This window comes from Suricata suricatta, chromosome 2, assembly GCF_006229205.1.
Source record: "Suricata suricatta isolate VVHF042 chromosome 2, meerkat_22Aug2017_6uvM2_HiC, whole genome shotgun sequence".
In the NCBI taxonomy this organism is placed as follows: Eukaryota; Metazoa; Chordata; class Mammalia; order Carnivora; family Herpestidae; genus Suricata; species Suricata suricatta.
The window spans coordinates 176,030,266-176,048,923 of record NC_043701.1 but is presented as its reverse complement, the minus strand read 5'-3'; the positions used below and the strand labels follow the sequence as shown (position 1 = coordinate 176,048,923).

General features: G+C 46.9%; 1 protein-coding gene across 1 annotated transcript in view; it reads right to left on the bottom strand.

Annotated features, from left to right (window-relative positions):
* Positions 1-3,167, bottom strand: part of PLPP4 (phospholipid phosphatase 4) — a 129,265-nt gene extending 126,098 nt beyond the window's left edge. Inside the window, exons 1-2 of the mRNA XM_029920510.1 lie at positions 3,069-3,167; positions 186-261 (exon numbers count right to left, since the gene is read on the bottom strand). Of these exons, the coding sequence (XP_029776370.1) occupies positions 186-261; positions 3,069-3,167 (175 nt within the window). The remainder of the gene's footprint in view (positions 1-185; positions 262-3,068) is intronic.
* Positions 3,168-18,658: the final 15,491 nt, after the last annotated feature.

Here is an 18,658-nt window from a genome sequence, read left to right as displayed (position 1 = left end):
CCTCCCTACCCCTTTCCAGCCTGAAATTCTTCCTTTTATTTTCTATAAAGTTCTCCCCGCCTCCGCCATTGCCCTCCACCCACCCCGGGAACGCGAGGAGTCTTCGTTTTGCCCTCAGCAACTGCCAGCCAGGCTCCAGAGCCCTGGCACACAGACTGGGGGCAAAGGTGAGCCTGGCTCCTCACCAGCCCACCAGCGCCAGGCGGCCCCTGGGGTGGGGTTCCTCTGACCCCGACCCTCGGCAGCTTTGGGGCTGCTGCGCTGGCAAACGCGGGGGAAAAAAGGAGGCCGGCCGGGCGCTCATCGCTGACACAGCATTCGGCCATAAGATCCGGAGTGTGGTCCTTAGGGTTCACAGTCAAAGGCCAGCCCTTCACCACTGGCCGGTGGCCTGGGGGTCATGACCTCGTGCCAGAGCCCAGAGGGGATTTGGCTTTGCTCGTCCCGTCCGTCCCCTTTCAGGCTCACGTGTATTCCATGTAGCTTTACTAATTTCAACCTCATGGACATTCAAGATGCAAGGCTCACGCTAACCATTACTTTGTCCCCTGGGAGACCAGATCTCATGGGTTTTAGGAGAGACCCAGCCAGGATGTCGTGGGCAGGAGAAATGGATTAGAGGACATTCCCCGGGAATGAGGAACCAGATCTCGATTTTGGACAAAAGGGGGAGTAGGTGGAAAGAAAAGCTTTGGAGGACGGTTTTGGCATCAGGAAAGGACAGACCCTGCCTCCAAGGGGACACATGACAGACCAGAGATACCTAAGCCCATCTCAGGGTCTAGGGACAGAGAGGCAGACAGAGGAAGAACAATCCTAGCTCTGTGTGCAAGGGACTTCATTCAAAACTACAGGCAGCGGGGCGCCTGGGTGGCTCAGGTAGTTAAGTGTCTGACTCTTGATTTGGGCTCAGGTCATGACCTCATGGTTGTGTAATGGAGCCCCATGCCAGTGCAGAGTCTGCCTGGGATTCTCTCTCTCTCTCTCTCTCTCTCTCTCTCTCTCTCTCTGTGTCTCTCTCTCTGTCTCTCTGTCTCTCTCTCTCTCTCTACCCCCTCCTCACTCCCTCCCGCTTTCAAAATAAATAAAAATAAACTTTAAAAACCCCACAGGTAGGAATGTTAGCTGATTTGCCCATTGCTGTACACCCAAATGCCTGTCATACTGTGCTTGGTGAGTTTTTGGCAAACAATGAATGGACTATACATCTCATTTGGTATGCGGGGTGTCAGGTGTGGGTGGAGAGGGAAGCACTTGGGGAAAGGAAGTATGGTTCTGTCTCCTCTGTGTCTTGGGCCTTGGACACAGCTGGATTCTCACAGGTTGATAAAGTGGTATAGAACACCCCCTAGTCAACCCAGTGACTTCTAGTGACCCAGATCTGAGACTGGCGGGTGGCCATATTCCAGGAGGGGGTGCTCACAAGAGTCCATGTTATTAAAACACCCCTTGCTTATAAGCCTGAGCTGAGTGGAGCCTGTGCAAAGCTGTGTGCTCGGTGCTGGAATTCATAACCTCATGATGATGGGGAGGATGGGAGCCAAAGGGTCATGAAGAAACATCGAGGAGCTAGGCAGAGCAGTGTTATTAAGTCCAAAGTAGTGCTTCAGAAAACTGGATCGCTCAGGGGGCAGAAGCTAGAGGCATTCCTTGGGTCAGGGATGGCCAGGGACCTAGTCTCATAGAGGACAGTTGGTTCTTATAAGCCAGAGGAGGGAGACACAACGGGAAGAAATTCTGGGTGAAGGTAAGAGGTAGGTGCAGAAGGTTGGAAGAGGTTTGGAGGGCACAGCTGGTCCACGTTCCTGGCAGAGCAGAACCAAGCGTAGGTTCATAGTGGAGACTAGTTCTAATATCCCTGCCTACCCGAGTCTGTTATCAAGATTACAGAATTAGAGGGGTGTCTGGGGGGCTCAGCCTGTTAAGCGGCTGACTTCAGCTCAGGTCATTATCTCATGGTTCGTGGGTTCAAGCCCCGCATCGGGCTCTGTGCTGACAGCTCAGAGCCTGGAGCCTGCTACTGATTCTGTGTCTCCCTCTCTCTATGACTCTCCCCTACTCAAGCTCTGTGTGTGTGTATGTGTGTGTCTCTCTCTCAAAAATAAATAAGCATTAAAAATTTTTTTGAAGATTACAGAATTAGAATGTTTGTGCCACATTATATTTATCATTTTTGCTTATATTAGACGTCTAAAGAGCTGCCCGGGTCAACTTCCTGTTGGGTTGCCTGAGTCTGTTCTGTTGGTTCTTCCCTTCTCTCTGTTCTGTCCACACTGCATTGGCTTCAGTTTCCGGTTCCTGGTAGTTGCAAGTTGGCTGCAAGAATCCCAGCTGTGCATGCTCTCAGGGTCCAGTCTGGTGGGAATGGCCTTGATCTTAATCCCAGAACTCCCAGCAGAAGTGTCATTGAATGTCATTGGCACTGCCCAACACGAACCCATCACCATGGCAGGGGAATCCTGATGGATAGATTGTCTCAAACCTGGGTCACACGCTTGATCCCTAAGCTGGGAGTGAAACCTTCACCCACAGCTCCACAAATAGAAGCTGACACTTTGGAGTAGGGAAATTGATGTGCAGCAAACAAACAAGGGCCTGAACACCCCCTTCCATGCCACACCCAGGCAGACCAAACTGGCTCGTACCCCCCCTCCCACCACTGAGCTCCTGTCTAAGCCCAAGATCATTCACCAGTGAATGAGTTACGCGGGGTGTTCCATGGTGAGACAGCACCACTTTGTCAATACAAATTTGCAAGACAGCCTTTAATCAAAGCTGTGACATCACCCAAGGCTCGCCCTTGCCGTCCAGTCTCTTCCCCTCTTCCTTCTCGACTCCTGTCGGCAGCCCTGTCATCTGCCCTAATGATGTCCCTTTCCGTTTGCCAAAGTTGGCTTCCAGGGAAAGCCCTCGCCTTCTTCACTATATAAATCTGGGTCAGGATATTTTGTGGGCTCTATCTCCCACAAGAAGTTATAATTTAAGGAAGGTCACTCTTGAAGGGCAGGCGGGTTCTCTTCCCAATAAAAGGGGACTAAAGATGACATTCTTGGTGTCCCAAATCCCACAGAGCAGGCGGCCACTTCCATGGCTTTGGACATGGCTGGCATCAGCAGCTGTGCAGCTGTGAGCTTGCGCCAAATGACAGAGCTCTCCAGAAGTGCCATATTGCTACCCCAGCAGATAAATGACTTCACTAGGGAGCGAAGAAAAAACAGGTTGGATAAAGCAGCCCAGCCGGAGCACCCGGCTGTCCAGCTCGGCAACTCCCGCCGGGCTTCCCAAGACTCCCATGGAATGTGAAGTGTTCCCCAGGGAAGGAATCTGGGGTCAGAGTTTCAGCAGGCTCAGAGGCCTTAGCAGTCTCTAGAGCCTCACCCAAACATCAAAAATAACATGAACATGTCCCTTCTCTTGCCAAGACATCATGAGCGCCATAGTTGTATCTTTGGAAAATCACATCAGAATGTAAACACTCAAAATGACTGCAGCTTCCCTCTGCGGTTGCACACGTTTTCCAAGTGCCTCCCTGGGAAGATCTCTTATATCTTATGTTGCACTTTGTGAGCATGCCAAGAAGGTCCCCTTCATCCCTCCCTAATCATGCCTCTGCTGTTGGATATTTTTTTATCTGCCAACAGTACAGGATGGTGATCCCCTATTGACCAGACTTTAAGCTCTTTCCGCAAACCAAAGCCACCTTTGGAGAACAAAACTTTGCCACAAAGTCACATTTCCAAAAGTTACACGTTGTAGCTCAATGACCCCTATCTAAGTGCTCTAAGTGTGTCACCTGGCAACAGCCAGCCAGCATGGTGACCCTTAGCCTCAGAGACCCACACATCCAAGCCTTTCCACCGTGGTTTCCTGGCGCAAGCTTTCTGATGTGCCTTAAACATCAAAGATCCAAGAGAAATTTCAAGAGAGGTCACCAAGTAAGAGTTACTAAGTATCTGTCTTCTTGCATATCTCCAGGAATGTGGGACTCACTGCTCATTCTGTTTTCTGGAGAGATGTTGTTGTTGTTGTTGTTGTTGTTATTTATAGATACAGGTTGTCTGTAGCCTATATTGTGTTTTGTGGACCACACAGAGTGTATTTAATGCCTATTCTTCTACATTGTAACAGTCCTTTAATTATTCTGTGACTGGAAAGAGATGGAGACGTGGAGATGGAGTGAGATAAGGGAGGGAAAAAGAGACAGAAAGAGGCAGAGAGAGACAGAGAGAGAAGCTTCTCTTTTCCAAACTCAACATTCTCAGTTTTTTTACCTTTTCAAGTTGTGGTATTTATAAGACCTTTGAGGATATAGCACTATAGATTCAACACTGAAGTACATTAAGTCAAATTCTACGTAATAAAAGATAACTTTCCTGCTTCCAGGAAAGGTACAAAGTACATTGAACATGATTTAACCCCTTCGTGCCTTTAGACTAGCTGCTATTCCATCCAAGGAGAAAAACGTATTGATTTATGTCATTTTGACGGGGGGCGGGGAGGAATGTCCCTTCACTTCTTAGAAGGCTTGAAGCTAGGAACTCTGTTTTCCATGCAGCACTTTGTCTATTATGTTCAAATGTATCATGTGAAAACTCAGAATATTGCTACCTTTACTTCAGCAGAAGAGAATCCTGCCAGCAGGATTCTCACTGGTGTAGATGCGATGGCACAAGTGAGAATCCTGGAATATTCATGCAAGAAAACAAATCGAAGATGAAGAGCCCAGTGCACTTAGTGAGCAGCTAGTAATTCTCTCTTGCTTATCCGAAGTCCAGGGCCCTGCCAAGATCCCGGGAGTCAGGGGCAGGACCAGAGCTCAAGTCCCTCGTCATAGTCCTGTGCCCTTCTGATGACACCGGGCTGCATCTTGGGTGAAATCGTATTGTGGTTTAGATTTGTGTTTTTTTGATGGCTCATGATGTTGAACATCTCTTCATGTACATCTGGGCCATTCCGCCATCTTCTTTTGTAGAGTCCCGATGCGTGTGTTTTGCCTATTTTTAAAATTGGGCTCTTCCTTTTGATTCTTGATTTGAAGTAATTTTCAATATATGTTGAATATTAGTCCCTTGTTATTTATACCTGTTACAAATACCTTCTCTCCATCTGTGCCTAAAGTTTGCATTTTCTTAACAGTATATTTCGAAGAGCACACATTAATTTTGACAGAGTCCCATTTATCAATTTCCTTACTTACTGTTATTCCTTTTGTACCCTAAGAAATCTTTGTCTATCCCACATCTGTGAAGATTTTCTCCTATGTTCTCTTCTAAAAGCTTTATAATATTAGCTTTTATATCTAGGTCTATATTCTATCTCAAATTAATTTTTGCACCTGCCAAGGAGCATAGGCTGAGGTTCTTTTTCCCCCTTAGGAAATCCAGTTGCTCCAGCATTGTTTGTACAGAATACTACCATGGTGCCTTGAATTGCGTTGGCAGCTTTGTCAGGAACTGAGGATTTGTGCGGGCCCCCCTCAGCTCTTTCCATTTCCATTTTCTCCATGTTCTCTATCTCCTTGGGGGTCTTTGCTCCATGCTAGCCAAGCCCCAGGGACGTGTACAAATGCTCATCGCAGATTTATTCACAATCACCCGACACTGACAACAACCCAAATGTTCATTAACAGGAGAATGGATAAATCATGGCAGGTTCATGCAAGGGAATATTCATGATTCAATAATAAAAACGAAGGAGCTACTGATAACATGCAAACACATGAATAAGTCTCAAAAGCATAATTTGGAGCAAAAGAAACCAGACATAAAAGAGAGGGTACTGGGGCACCTGGGTGGCTCAGTTGGTTAAGCCTCCGACTTCAGCTCAGGTCAGATCTCACATTCATGGGTTCGAGCCCTGCATCAGGCTCTGTGCTGACAGCTCAGAGCCTGGAGCCTGTTTTTGGTTCTGTGTCTCCTTCTCTCTCTGCCCCTCTCCCTCTCATGCTCTCTATATCAAAAATAAATAAAACATTAAAAAAATTTAAAAACAAAAAAACAAAAAAAAAACCAGAGAGGATACTGTATGCTCCCATTTATGTAAGCTCCTAGAACAGGCCAAATGGGGCTATGGAGATCGAAGCAAACCAGTGGTCACCTCTGGAAGGAGATGAGAAAGTGGCACAAGGGAACTTTCTGGGGGATTAGAAATATTCTATACTTAACCAAAATGCTGGAAAGATGGGGGCATCCATCTGTCCGCATCCATCCAACTGTATGCTTTCAGTCCGTGTACTTACTTAATCCTGGGTGCGTTACAGCTCAGTTGTTTCGTTTTGTTTTTTAAGTGGAAGAACAAAAGAAAAACAACAGTTCCCAGGATGTGGAGGAAATTCTCCGTGGGAACCCTCAAGCAAACCACGCCAACCCCTTAATTTGTCCAAGTGTCCTGCCTGCCATGGGGTCAGACGTACTCAGCAAACCGTTGTTCTTGAAGACCCAAACGGAAATGTCCCTTCTAGGAAATATCTGGAAGCTTGCCCAAATGCTCCTTGCAAGGAGGCACTCAGATGACAGTAAAAGTTGTTTCCTCCCCACCACTGATCAGGGCAGACCAGTAAGCTCACTACTTCCCAGGATTCTTTTGGGAAAACTTTTCAAGCTCTTGGCCCCCAGCGCCAGAAATCTTCCTCCTGGTGTCTTCACGTGCTGGTCGCCTTTCTCCCTTCAGAGGAGGGAGCAGACAGTGTGCAGCTCCACCACCGTCTTCTCCCGTCCAGGCAAGACACCTGTTCACCTCATCGGTCCTTTTCCCTGAGCGCCACCTCTGCTTGGCCACTGTTACAAAAATACGCACCAGTGGAAAGAAAACTGTTCTGCTTTACGAACCAGGTGTCAGGTCATTAACTACCATCCTGGGAATGGGGTCGGCTCCAAGGGCCGGCAGAAGAGGTGTCTCCAGGATGACGGGGAGGCAGGCAGGACCTCTGACCCTTATCAGCCCTTGCTGTCATTTCAAGTTCCAGCTTAATTCATGTAACAGTGAAGCTTTCTCCTCTTTAAAGATTCCCTTTTGAAGAGCAGATTCTCCCAGGTGAGCTCACACCTTAGGCTATCTGTGAACAAAGATGTCTTCTTTTTCATCCGTCAGTCTGCTATTTACAGCACGCTGCCCCCTGCCCCTTACTCTGACTCCTTTGATCCTCAGCACGAGTCTATGTGGCAGAGAATGTTTTGGTGTTGTTCTTGTTGTTCTTGTTCTTGTTATTTCTGCCTTTTTTTTTTTTTTGAGGATAAGCTCAGACAGTTCCATGGCTCACTCAGACAACCAAGATAGCAAGACACAGAGTAGAAGTGAAGGGCAAGTCTTCCAATTAAAGGTCAGTGCCCTTCCCAGCATGCCACGCCCCTGGCCTGCCCTTTGCAGTGATTGACTGACAGCTAGGAGAGCAGACGTGGAGCCCAGGACCCGTGCCTGGGGAAAAGAGGAAGGGTGCCTGGGCTGGACTCCTGGGTCATGAGTAGCAAGGGTTGATAGGAAGGAAGGGGCAACGGGCCCACCCCACCTTCCCCTTCCTCACAGGTTGACGTATCTGTTCTCAGAGAACCTTGCATATGCCAGGTACTCAGAACATGCTCGTAGCTGAAACTACTTCAAGTCTTCAAGGCCAGCAGGTATATCGATTATGATTCCTCTAATAGCGATTGGTAGAAAACCCCAAGTTGACCAAGTATCCAAAGAGGAATCCTGGGATCAGGCTCAGCTTGATCAAGCACTCAAACAATGTATGAAGCCTTAATGCCTTTGGCATGATCACTCAATGCTACTTTTTCTACTCCATCCTCAGATTTTTCTTTCTTTGTGTGGCGATTTGACTGATAGCTCCAAATTACAGCCTCTCAGGTTCAAGTTCAGCAGAGATAAAAGAGAAAGTGTGTGTGTGTATGTGTGTGTGTGTGTGTGTATGTGTCACTAGCTTCTGCAAAAATCCTGACATTTGCTCTGATTAGACCAGTATAGGTCATGTGACCATTGTGGCTGAGGATTTGGGGTGTGATTATGCTGATTGGGATCACTCTGGGTCATAGACCCATCTCTCAAACCAAGAGGATTGAGAATGGAAAAGGATTAAAGCCTTAAACGAAAGTCAGTTACTTTGGGTGAACAGATACTGTGAAGGCAAATTCCAAATGCCTACCACAAAAGATGCCAGCCATGTGGATCTCACTAGAAGATAACCACTATTACTACATTCGCTGCTATGTCCCTGTGAAAAATACCTGGCACAGAGTAGCTACTCAGTAAATACTAGTATTTGTCGTATGAACAAATGAGTGAATGAAGCTTTAAGCACTGGGGGAATCTGCTAACAATGGTTTTACATGATTTTGTCTTGCTCATCTCTTCCTTCATCCAAACGTCATTTTAGGAAAGAGTTGGGCCCACAACTACATCCAGCAGCGATGCCTGTCTCACCTCCCGGAAAGTCCATTTGTGACTCGAGCTTAAAGGAGACAACACATTATTGTCTATCACAGTATAGGTGACACTGATGAGTTTTACAAGTTAGTATATACATATACTAACTCGTAAAAGTATATACATACATACATATATACATATATATATATACACGTGTGTGTGTGTGTGTGTGTGTGTGGAGTCTGCTGCAGGTGAATAGCGTGTTTGGAACAGCGATGGATGGATAAACATATGCCTTAACCCAGTGGCCCCAAACTGCACGGCCTGTGACCACAGCACATTTCCGGATTTCCGGAGCTATTGCCCTATATATGTACAATCTTTCCTGACACAGAAACATGAAGCGACCTCCCTCCTGAGAATAAAGGTTGCATCTGACTTGGTACCAGCTTCTCCAGATGTGACTCTCAAAGCAATAAAGTTCCCTAATCATGACGTATGTATAATGCTGGCATTTTAGTGGGTCCGTGAAACTCCCTCAGATTGTCTGTAAAGTGTGGGGTGTGTGTTTATTTTTCTATGAGGGTACATAATTTTTACCTGAAAGCTGGCATCTCCCCATTACACAGGCCCTGAGGGTCAAGCTGATATGGAGAAAAGCAGAAGGAAGACTTGGAAAAATCGGGCACCACTCTGCCATTGTGTGATGCCCCAAGGCAAGCTCTGGCTAATACCACTGACACTTGGACTCCCCAGTTCCATGGGCCACTACCTTCCTGGTTTTGCTTAAGACAGATTGGTTGGGACTTCTTTCTGTCATTGAGACCTGATTGAATCTTTATATGTAACATATCAATCACAGAGTGTCTGCCAAATATCTGCTGTGTGCCAAGCACCCTTGAGATATATGGGGGGGGGGACACAGAAGGTATAGAGCCCACAAGGGTTTAGTTAGGAAAGCAACATCAACACTCACAAAGCAAGAAGCTGATGACTAAAGTACTACATCAAATGGAACACACTGGGAAAAGCAGTTGAAAGTGGCTCTTCTGTCCATCCACCAGCCGTAGAATAAAATTCCATTCCAGAATGACTCCATCCCTCCTTGGTCTCTAGTGATCACGTGCATAATGGCGAATCATCAGTGCAGGACAGGAGAGAGTGGTGTCGCCAGGACAAAGCTGGCCCCTTCCCATTTTACCTGAACCTCATCTCCGTATTCAATTTGCAGGTCTGTTGTGTAACTTTCCAGGACATGAGATGTTCTGACACTTGAGTAATAAGTGATATTCACAAGATGTTTTCCCCGTCTCTATGCAAAGGGTGCTAATGAAAGTGGGTGCCATATCTCCCCTCTTCCCGACCTTTGTCCAAGTAGTAAGATGACAGTCCTCCCTCCCTTTTAAGTTAAATTACATCATTAGATGTAAACACCAACAACTCTTTAATCTATGCAGGGAAGAGCAATATGGAGATGCCCACAACCCAGAAGGTTCTCTTTGATCTTGTCCTGGTAAGTTGAAGCAGGTCAGTGAAGGTCCCAGCTGTCCCACCGTGTAGTGTAGCCGGATATCACTGTAACCACCAAAGGTCATCTCTCTAAAAATGGACCCTTGGGAACAGGTGGCCAGGTGAGCAGACCGGCCACCGGTCACTAACAAAAACACCTCACAGGAGGTGACCCTGCACCAGCAACAATGGCCTCATTGTTGTTATTGCAAACACGTACAGGCCCAAAGAATTATTGGTAATAGATAAAAATTGGAGGGAACTGGACCTCTGTGGGAGACAGATGTTACACATTTGACACATCGAATGACTTGTTTCTTAAAAAAGGAAACACCATTGTACGTGATTCTTTACCAATTTTTGCCAACTCCTACCAGACAAAAGGACAGTCTAACCCCGGGAGAGAAAGTCTCTCATTTTCAGCCTTTTGTCATCTGTGCCATTAGGAACAGTTAATAAATTCATGAAGGAGGAAGAGCAATTAGGCTCCCTGGGGATGTGGTTTTGATGAAGCCTTTTATCAAATGGGACAGACCTGGTTTTAACCTCATCTCTCTCTCTCTCTCTCTCTCCTTTGCTGTGTGACCTTGGGCAAATGACCTAACCTGTCTGTGCTACCATCTTTAGAAAATGGTGGCAGTAATTAGAGCCACCTCTGGGAGCACCTGGGGTGCCCAGTGAGATGAAGCGTGTGGGCCCCGAGCAGTGCACGTGGCACAGGGCCAGTGCTGGGAAAATCTGCAGGTATTGCAGACAGAAGCGGGGAGGGGCCGCCATTCCTGCGCGCTGTGCACCAGAATGTGGGGGCTTGAACCTGGCTCCGCTTCAGGGGCTGTAGTCAAATGGGTATTGTTTTGAAATAGGTTTTCAGCACTTCAAAAACTGTGATAAAAGAACACACCACCTGCCTGGGTGGCATACTAAACCTTGAGGCATCTAAGACTGCCAGCACGTGAAGGGGTCCAGGCACATCAGCTCATTTTGGCGCAGACTTCGGGAGTAGGGAAAGCCTGTCCCCCATCTCTGCCTAGGCCTGACCTTCACGTGAAGGTGGCCGCGGTTAGGAGGGCTGCACCTTCCACTGGTCGTTTTACAGATTCTGGTCTCTGCACGCTCCTTGGCATCAAATACACAAGCGAGGACGCCACCGTTAGCCCTGCGCATGCCCTTGACTCTGTAAAACAGTCCATTGGGCAGCGACAGGTGAATGTATGAGACCTCACACCGTGCAAACTGGCAACCGTCCCATCGAGAGAACTCTGGATGCCGGCGGTGGGTTCCTCTTTTTTCAAAAGCTTCTACCGGTCATGCTTGACTAAGATTTCTGCAGTGGAAGAGGTGCTGGTCCTCAAGCTTGAGAGCTCCCGGGGTGACGCCTGACACCGGCCCCTGCACGCGGAGGGCTGGGAGAGACAGAGGGAAGAGGCAGGCCACTCCAGGTTGACAGGCAGCAGGTGTAATGTACAAAGGAATTGACACGGTTTTGTCTTGGGCGCCGGAAGATGAGCCGGTCTCCAGACCTGATGACTGTCAGAATCTTCAGAGTTTACACAGCAGCCTGAACTGGGTTCCGGCACATATGCTGTTCCTCTCAAGGCTGTGTTCTTGAGAACAGATCCCACCGTGAAGACGGCAGTCAGATCGTGCATTCCAAGGACAGGCGAGGGGTGAGGAGCCTTCGAGGTCCAGCTCTCAGGGGAGCCTGAGGTCACATCCTCTCAACGACCTTCCCCAACAAGTGGTTGTTAGGTCTTGTTAATGACTCAGTTCTGAAAACAAGCACTTCCCATCTGATGCTCCTGCAAGTGTAACTGAAGAATATGGACTGAGATTATACGGTGAGATCGTAACAGTAAGTGTGTGACTGTGTGAAAATAGAATTTTGTCTTTTCCGTGCAATCTGGTGAAATCTGGATGCTGCGTGGAGCCCGATGCAGCACTGACTGGCCGTAACAACGCCTCGTTTGGGCTCCTCTTGAGACCGACCCAAGACAAGGGTCTGGGTGCTTGTAGCTTAGGAAGTGATCCCAGGAGGCCCCGTAGGAAAAGTGAGGACATGGGACAGAAAAGGGAGGACAGCCAATGCAAGGGCATTATCTAGTGGGTGACACTGTGTACAGTCCCACTGGGGAACTCCAGCGGAGCCGGCCCAATCAGCGCCACCCCCACCCCACGGGGAGCTGGGGATCTATGGTCTTTCAGTTGTTAAGCATCACTCCTGGGGCACCAAGGCGATGCTTCTGGGCTCTTCTGGCCTCTGAGCTCCATCTGAGCAGGAGGCGATGACCAGAGAAAGCCCTCAGCACGGAGTTGCAGGTGTCTGCAGCTGGAAACTGGGAGACGGTTATATAAGACGTGGTGAGGATGCAGGGGTGGGGTGGGGCCGGGACGGCACCTGCTTCTCACCTCCTCCACTGATTTTAATTACAGTTCTGGGTGCCACACCCTTTGCCCATGACACCTTGTGTGATGCTCACACCAGCCTCATCCATTGTATTTTGAAAGGTTGAATGACCAGCCCCACGAGGCTGTCTGATGGACCGTAGACCCCGCACCCTTACCCAGGAGCTACTGGACTTTAAAGTCTCTGCCCTCATCGCTTCACCAAATGTCAGTCTTCATGCTCATGTACAAGGCTAACTAGCTGGTTACTCTGGTCTTTAGCCATGGCAGCTTAGACGAGAAAATGCCACAGACACACAGCAGCCTCAGGGCCACACTCAGGGATGGCAGGTGCAACCTCTCTGTGGCATCTCTCTGCTAGTGACGAAGGCCCAACAAAGATCATTGCGCAAAGCTTACACGGAGCTCAGCACCACCTCTTTTCAAGGGAACATAAGCGTGTGATGTGGTTTCTGAAAGACTTCCAACAAGCTGCATGAGCAATGTCCAGGTCTGAGTTCCGGAAGAGTCTACTTCAATGATCTGGATTATCCGTGCCCTGGCAGAGCTAGGGAAATGAGGTCTTACATTGCTCTCGTTCCGGAAGCTCTAAGCCAGCTGGATGAGCTGAACCCAGTCAAAGCAATGTCTGGAGGGCCGAAGGGATCCTGTTGGGAGGAAGGCTGTTTGGCCGCCTGGATCAGCAAAGCCACATGCCAGGCAGAAGGCTGCATGCATAGGCCTTCAGCATCTGAGCTGCAGAGGCTGAGGCTGGTTTTGGGGAGAGGCTGCAAGACGGGTTTGAATCAAGAGAAGGCACCTCCTTTTATCTTCAAAGCCCTTTTCAGAACCTGAATTCCAAGACTGGCCAGCCTCCTGGGAGGTGTTGTCTAAGAAGAGCTTCTGTCTGCAGGCTTAAAGGGAAGAACGAGGCCCAGGCGCCCTGAAGGAGCCAAAACCAGAAGAAAAGTCATCCTTGAGAGCAGGTGCTCTGGTCTGACCACCCACCACTGCTCCAGAGAGTTCCACGACTTTGAAATTCTTCAAAAAGAATTAGTTGCCCACCGTTCCTTTCCATCACAGCCTTGAAGATGAGAGGCACAGAATGCTAGGATTCCCATCTGATTTCACGCCCCTACAGATTAGTTAGCATTTGGGAGGGGGACAATCCCTACCCTTTGCTCAGAAAGCCCCGCCTCTGGGGTGCAGGTCCAGCTACGTAGGGACTCTCGTCTCTACAACATTATAAATCTGTCAGACAGGAACAGGCAACATATGCCTCCAGCGTGCACGTCATATAAAACTTGCCAGAAGTTGTCTTCCGCTCTGCCATGGTGTTGCCGACTGAGTAGACACTGTGAGCAAAGCAAATGCAGCGCACAGACAGGGAGTGACATTTAAGGCAACAAAAGATTGATGCCCACCCTATTATGGTCTCCGCCCCCATTATTATTATTCTCTGTGGTTCAAGTCATGTGATGGAATATTTTTTTCATGTGCTGGAATTTTTAGATATCATTCCATTGAAAAAAAAATCCCCCATTCACATGATTTCTTAAGTGTCGCCCCGTGGGGGAGAAGGTGTGAATTTCTAACTGATGGACTTCAAGAGAAGACGTGGCCTCAAGAGAAATTATCAGAGCTTGGCCTGTGACGTGCTGGAAGTTTGGCCATGTGCTCAGCCCATCTCCTGCCGAGTGTCTCTCAAACAACAGACAGGCCCTTGCCAGTTCCGGGACATGGGACCAGACTCAGCAGAGGGAGGTAGCAGAGGGTCATTGCTTTTTATTATTCAAATCCCCTGCTCTATGGGAATCACCTGTGCCCAACCCATTGAAACTATACTATGTATAATCATTGTTTCAAGTAACATCTTCTTTCATTAAGATAAAAGTATCTGTAAATTTAAGTGTAGAACATACGGAAAGTTTTGTGCTCTTAACTCATTGAAATGATACTTGATATGATTCATCTTTCAAGTAAAATCTTCTTTCATTAAGATATACGTGTTTATAAACAGACGTGTAGAAAGATATGGAATAGCCCTGTGCTAAACTCCTTAAATCTACAGTAGGTATAAAATAACTAAAAACAAAGAAAATCCAGTGCTGGAAGGCTTTACGTCCGGGTTCGGAGCAGCCCTATTCACAATAACCAAAAGGTGAAAGGAACCAGTGTGTCCACACAGGGGTGAATGGATAGACAAAATGTACACACATTTTATTCAGCTTTAAAAATAAGGAAATACACACAGTACAGCCTGGATGAACCTGGAGGGCACGTAGCTAACTGAAATAAGCCAACACAAAAGGATAAGTATTGTCATTTTCTACTCTGCTGAGTGCATGAATGGTGGGGGCCTGAGGGGCGCCTGGGTGGCTCAGTCGGTTAAGTATCTGACTTTGGCTCAGGTTGTGATCTCGAGGTCTGTGGGTTTGAGCCCCGCATCAGACTCTATGCTGACTGCTGGGAGCCTGGAACTTGCTTCGGTTTCTGTGTCTCCCTCTCTCTCTGCCCCTCCCCTACTTGTGCTTTCTCTTTCAAAAATAAACAAACATAAAAATATTTAAAAAGCAAAAGAATGGTGGTTGCCAGGGATTGAGGGGTGGAGGAAGGGAAGTTAGTGTTTAATGGGTGTGGAGTTTCAGTCTGGGGACATGAACCGCTTCTGGAGTGGATGAGGCGATGGTTGTGCAACAGTGTGAATGTACTCGATGCCACAAGACTATACACTTAAAAACAATCTAAGTAGTAACTTTGGTGTAATTTAAATTTTACCACAATAAAAAATAAGTCCCCTGAGGGAACAGCTTCCCATCTTAATGTCTTTACATTAACCAAAGAACCAAGCACAGCAATGATTCACAGCATCTCCCAAAACCTATCTTGTTTATCCTTCAGATGCTTATTTGCATTCATTTGCATTCTAATTTGCATACTCACCTCCTCTTTTCTCTGGCTGACAGGTGTTCTTCCTTGGCAACTGTTTGGAAGCACCAGGGACCAGACTTTCCACTAGATGTAAGAATTTGGGGGACAGGGGAGGGCGGAAATCACAACAAAACCTGAGTCATAATATTCGAACACTCTAGGCTTCCTAATTTACAAATTTGGCATAGAAACTCATGTGAGTTGAACTTTCTAATAGTGAATAATTAAAGTTCTGATTTTTAGAAAAGACTTTAGGCACATGTAACTTTCTGCTAATAGCCAAAGAGCAATTTATATAATTTTTCATAATACAGTCAGAGAAAGAGACAATGTTTTGAAGTCCTCTACACATGACACAGTCATTCTTTGCTTTGATGTCATCACTTTTGTCTATTTGCAGCATTTTTTCACTGTCTTCCTTTCAAAAGGGACTTTTGTGCCAGCAAAGAATTACACAGAAGATTCTAAAACAATAAAAACAAAGGAATAGCTCCCTTTGAAGAAGAGACAGAAGCAAGATTTTTGGAAGTATGTTCCAGGAAGTACCTATACCAGAATCACTAATGTGCATATTAAAGATGCAAATGCCCTACTCTATCAGCATTTCTAGGAAAGCTCGTCCTGGATCTCCTTTTTTTTTTTTTTTTTAATTAAATAAGTCTCCACAATAACTAAGGGAAGTCCTGACTGAGGCAAGACGGTGGATAAGACGAAGTTCATTTTGGGCCCGTAGGGTCACATGTCCAAAGGCTCTCTAGTGAGAAGTGAACATGTCCCAGCTCCGCACTTCTGGTGCTCTCAGACACTCCCATTGGTTGGCTCTGAGGGGGACAGCACATCACACTTCTCCCTCAGGACCCTTAGTTAATGAGGACAAAACAGTTAATGGGCAACCCGGTGCTGGCATCTGTCTTCCTTCAGCGTCTCTGACCTCACCACGGGGGGAGGGGGGTTCCCTGATGGAAACTGCTGCCAGTTCTCCCCTCATTTGGCCAGAATCCCCATCCCAGGTAAATCGGAGTGGCCAGGCTCGGCTGGACAAATGGATCTTTATCCTGGGTGTTAAATATCCACCACTGTGAGTGGATATCTTGACGGCTGTGGCCAGGGAAGAGCTGAGTCAGGGACCCGCCTTCATGGATTTGCAGTGTCTGACGTGGGCTGAGAGGGGCCGGGCGGCCGTGGGTTTCCAGTATGCGCTCTCTCCCTTTAAACTGCTTTAAGACAATGCTTTTCATGCCTCTATGAATTATTCACCAATTTAGTTATTTACAAGTACTTATGTAGCACTTCTGTATTCAAGACAATCTTCTAAGTGCTGTATAAATATTAACCAATTTCATCCATATAGCAACATTGAAGCTAGACTTTTTTTGGTTTTTTTTTTTTAATTATTTTGAGAGACAGAGAGAGATAGCATGAGCAGGGGAGAGTCAGACAGAGAAAGGGGCATACAGAATCTGAAGCAGGCTCCAGGCTCTGAGCTGTCAGCACAGAGCCCGACGTGAGGCTTGAACCCACGAACTGTGAGATCATGACCTGAGCCGAAGCAGGACGCTTAACCAACTGAGCCACCCAGGCACCCTGAAGCTAGACTATTTTTATCCTCATATAAACCTGAGGCAGCTGAAGCACTGAGAGGTTCAGGACTTTGCCCACAGTTACACAGTCGGTAAACGGCAGTGCCCATTGAAGCCAAGGCACCCATCCTTCTAATTTGTCTTAAGCTGTTTAAATAGGGTATTGATTGAAAGGACACAGGTCTGAACCAAACTGACTCCATGACAGGCTTTAAGTTTCCCCTCTGAGCTCAAAGGCCTAAGTTTCGGTTTTTCAGAATCATTAGACAATAACAGAAAAAGGGCACATATTGCTCAACAAGTAACCACCTTCGCAGCACCCAATCAGAAGTGGCCAGCTGACACCCTTCACATTCCTAAGGACAGGCCTGTAGATGGAAACGATAGATAGTTACCTGTTGCTTAATGCTAGATTAACCAATTACTCACCCCACGTGGGGGTCCTTAGACCACCCTGTAATTGGTTATTTTCAAAGAAACACCAAATGCCGTGATTGGGTTCCGCCAAAAGTAACGAACACTCTGGACAATGTGTATGGTTAGAATTGTTACTAAGGCTATTACATGATGATGATTGGATTACTGTGCCTATGTCATCATTTTCTGTAACCCCACCCCCTTTTCCAAACCCCATAAAAACCCTACTCAGCCTTTGTTCGGGGCTCTCAGCACAGATCCATTGCATTGGTGAGGTCTGGGAGCCCGAGCTTAAGCCTGAATAAATGCCCTTTGCTTTCGCATATGTGACTTGGTCTCCCTGGTGGTCTCTGGTTTTGGGGTATATTGTGATCTTGGCATAACATTGATGAGTTCAGGGCAAAATAAAGGATGTCAGTAGAAGCTGTGCATTAACTTCTGGTCACTATTGCCAGTCCTCAGGCTTATTCTCTCTTTGTTGCAACAGGAGGCTAAGGGAGATTTTTTTGAAAGGGTTACAGGAAATAGCACAAAACTGAAGTTTTCTCACCGACATCACTAAAACGGAAAGAGATCTGTAAAAGGATAGCTGTCTTCCTTTGTGGATCCATGTCATTTAATGTCACAAAAGGCACAATCCGGGTTCCTTTTAGGAAAACAATCTGTTGGCACATTTTTGCTTTGTGCTTAGCACACCCAGGCTAGGCGTACCAAAGGGTGATTTGTTTTCTCACAGTGTAAACCTCTTCTTGATAAGCATGTGTGCTATAAATTCACTGAAAAGACCTTACTTTTTTTCGTGCAAAATGACATCTTAGCCCTAGCCACAGGATTGGAAAATCTCTACAGTTGGATCTAAATGGACAAAGTCTTTATGGTTGAATTTCCCCATCAACACACAGTCATGGGTCGATATACTTGTAGGATGTGGTTCTCAAAATGTGGTCACTGGACTAACAGGCAGAGGGAGGACTTGTAAGAAATGCAGATTTTCTGGCCCACCCCAGATCTACTGAATCTAAAACTGTGGACTAGGGCCCAGTGTTCTGTGCTTTAACAAGCACTCCAATTTCTAGAAAATTATTTTCTAGACTAGCTGAATACAACGTACACCACAGTAAAAGCTGTATGTCCATTCCACGCCATCAGTCAGACTGACTTCCAAGAGCCTATCTGGGATCAAATCCTGGCTTTGCCATTTACTACCTATGGGGCCTTGGGCAAGTCATTGAACGTCTTGAAATGTGTTTTCTCATCTGTGAAATGGCATCTGGCAGTACAGAGACCATGTTGGATGTTCAGAATGTGTCTCTGCTGGTATTATTCTTGCCACTATCTTTATGGATACACCAGCATTTGATCTGCAGTATTTAAAAGGGAAAGGATTGTGTTGTGGGTAGGATTTCTAAGAGACAAAGAGGTATTCCAAGTCTGCAGGTCAGAGGGTGCTTAGGCAAAGGTTGAAGACCAAGCCCATC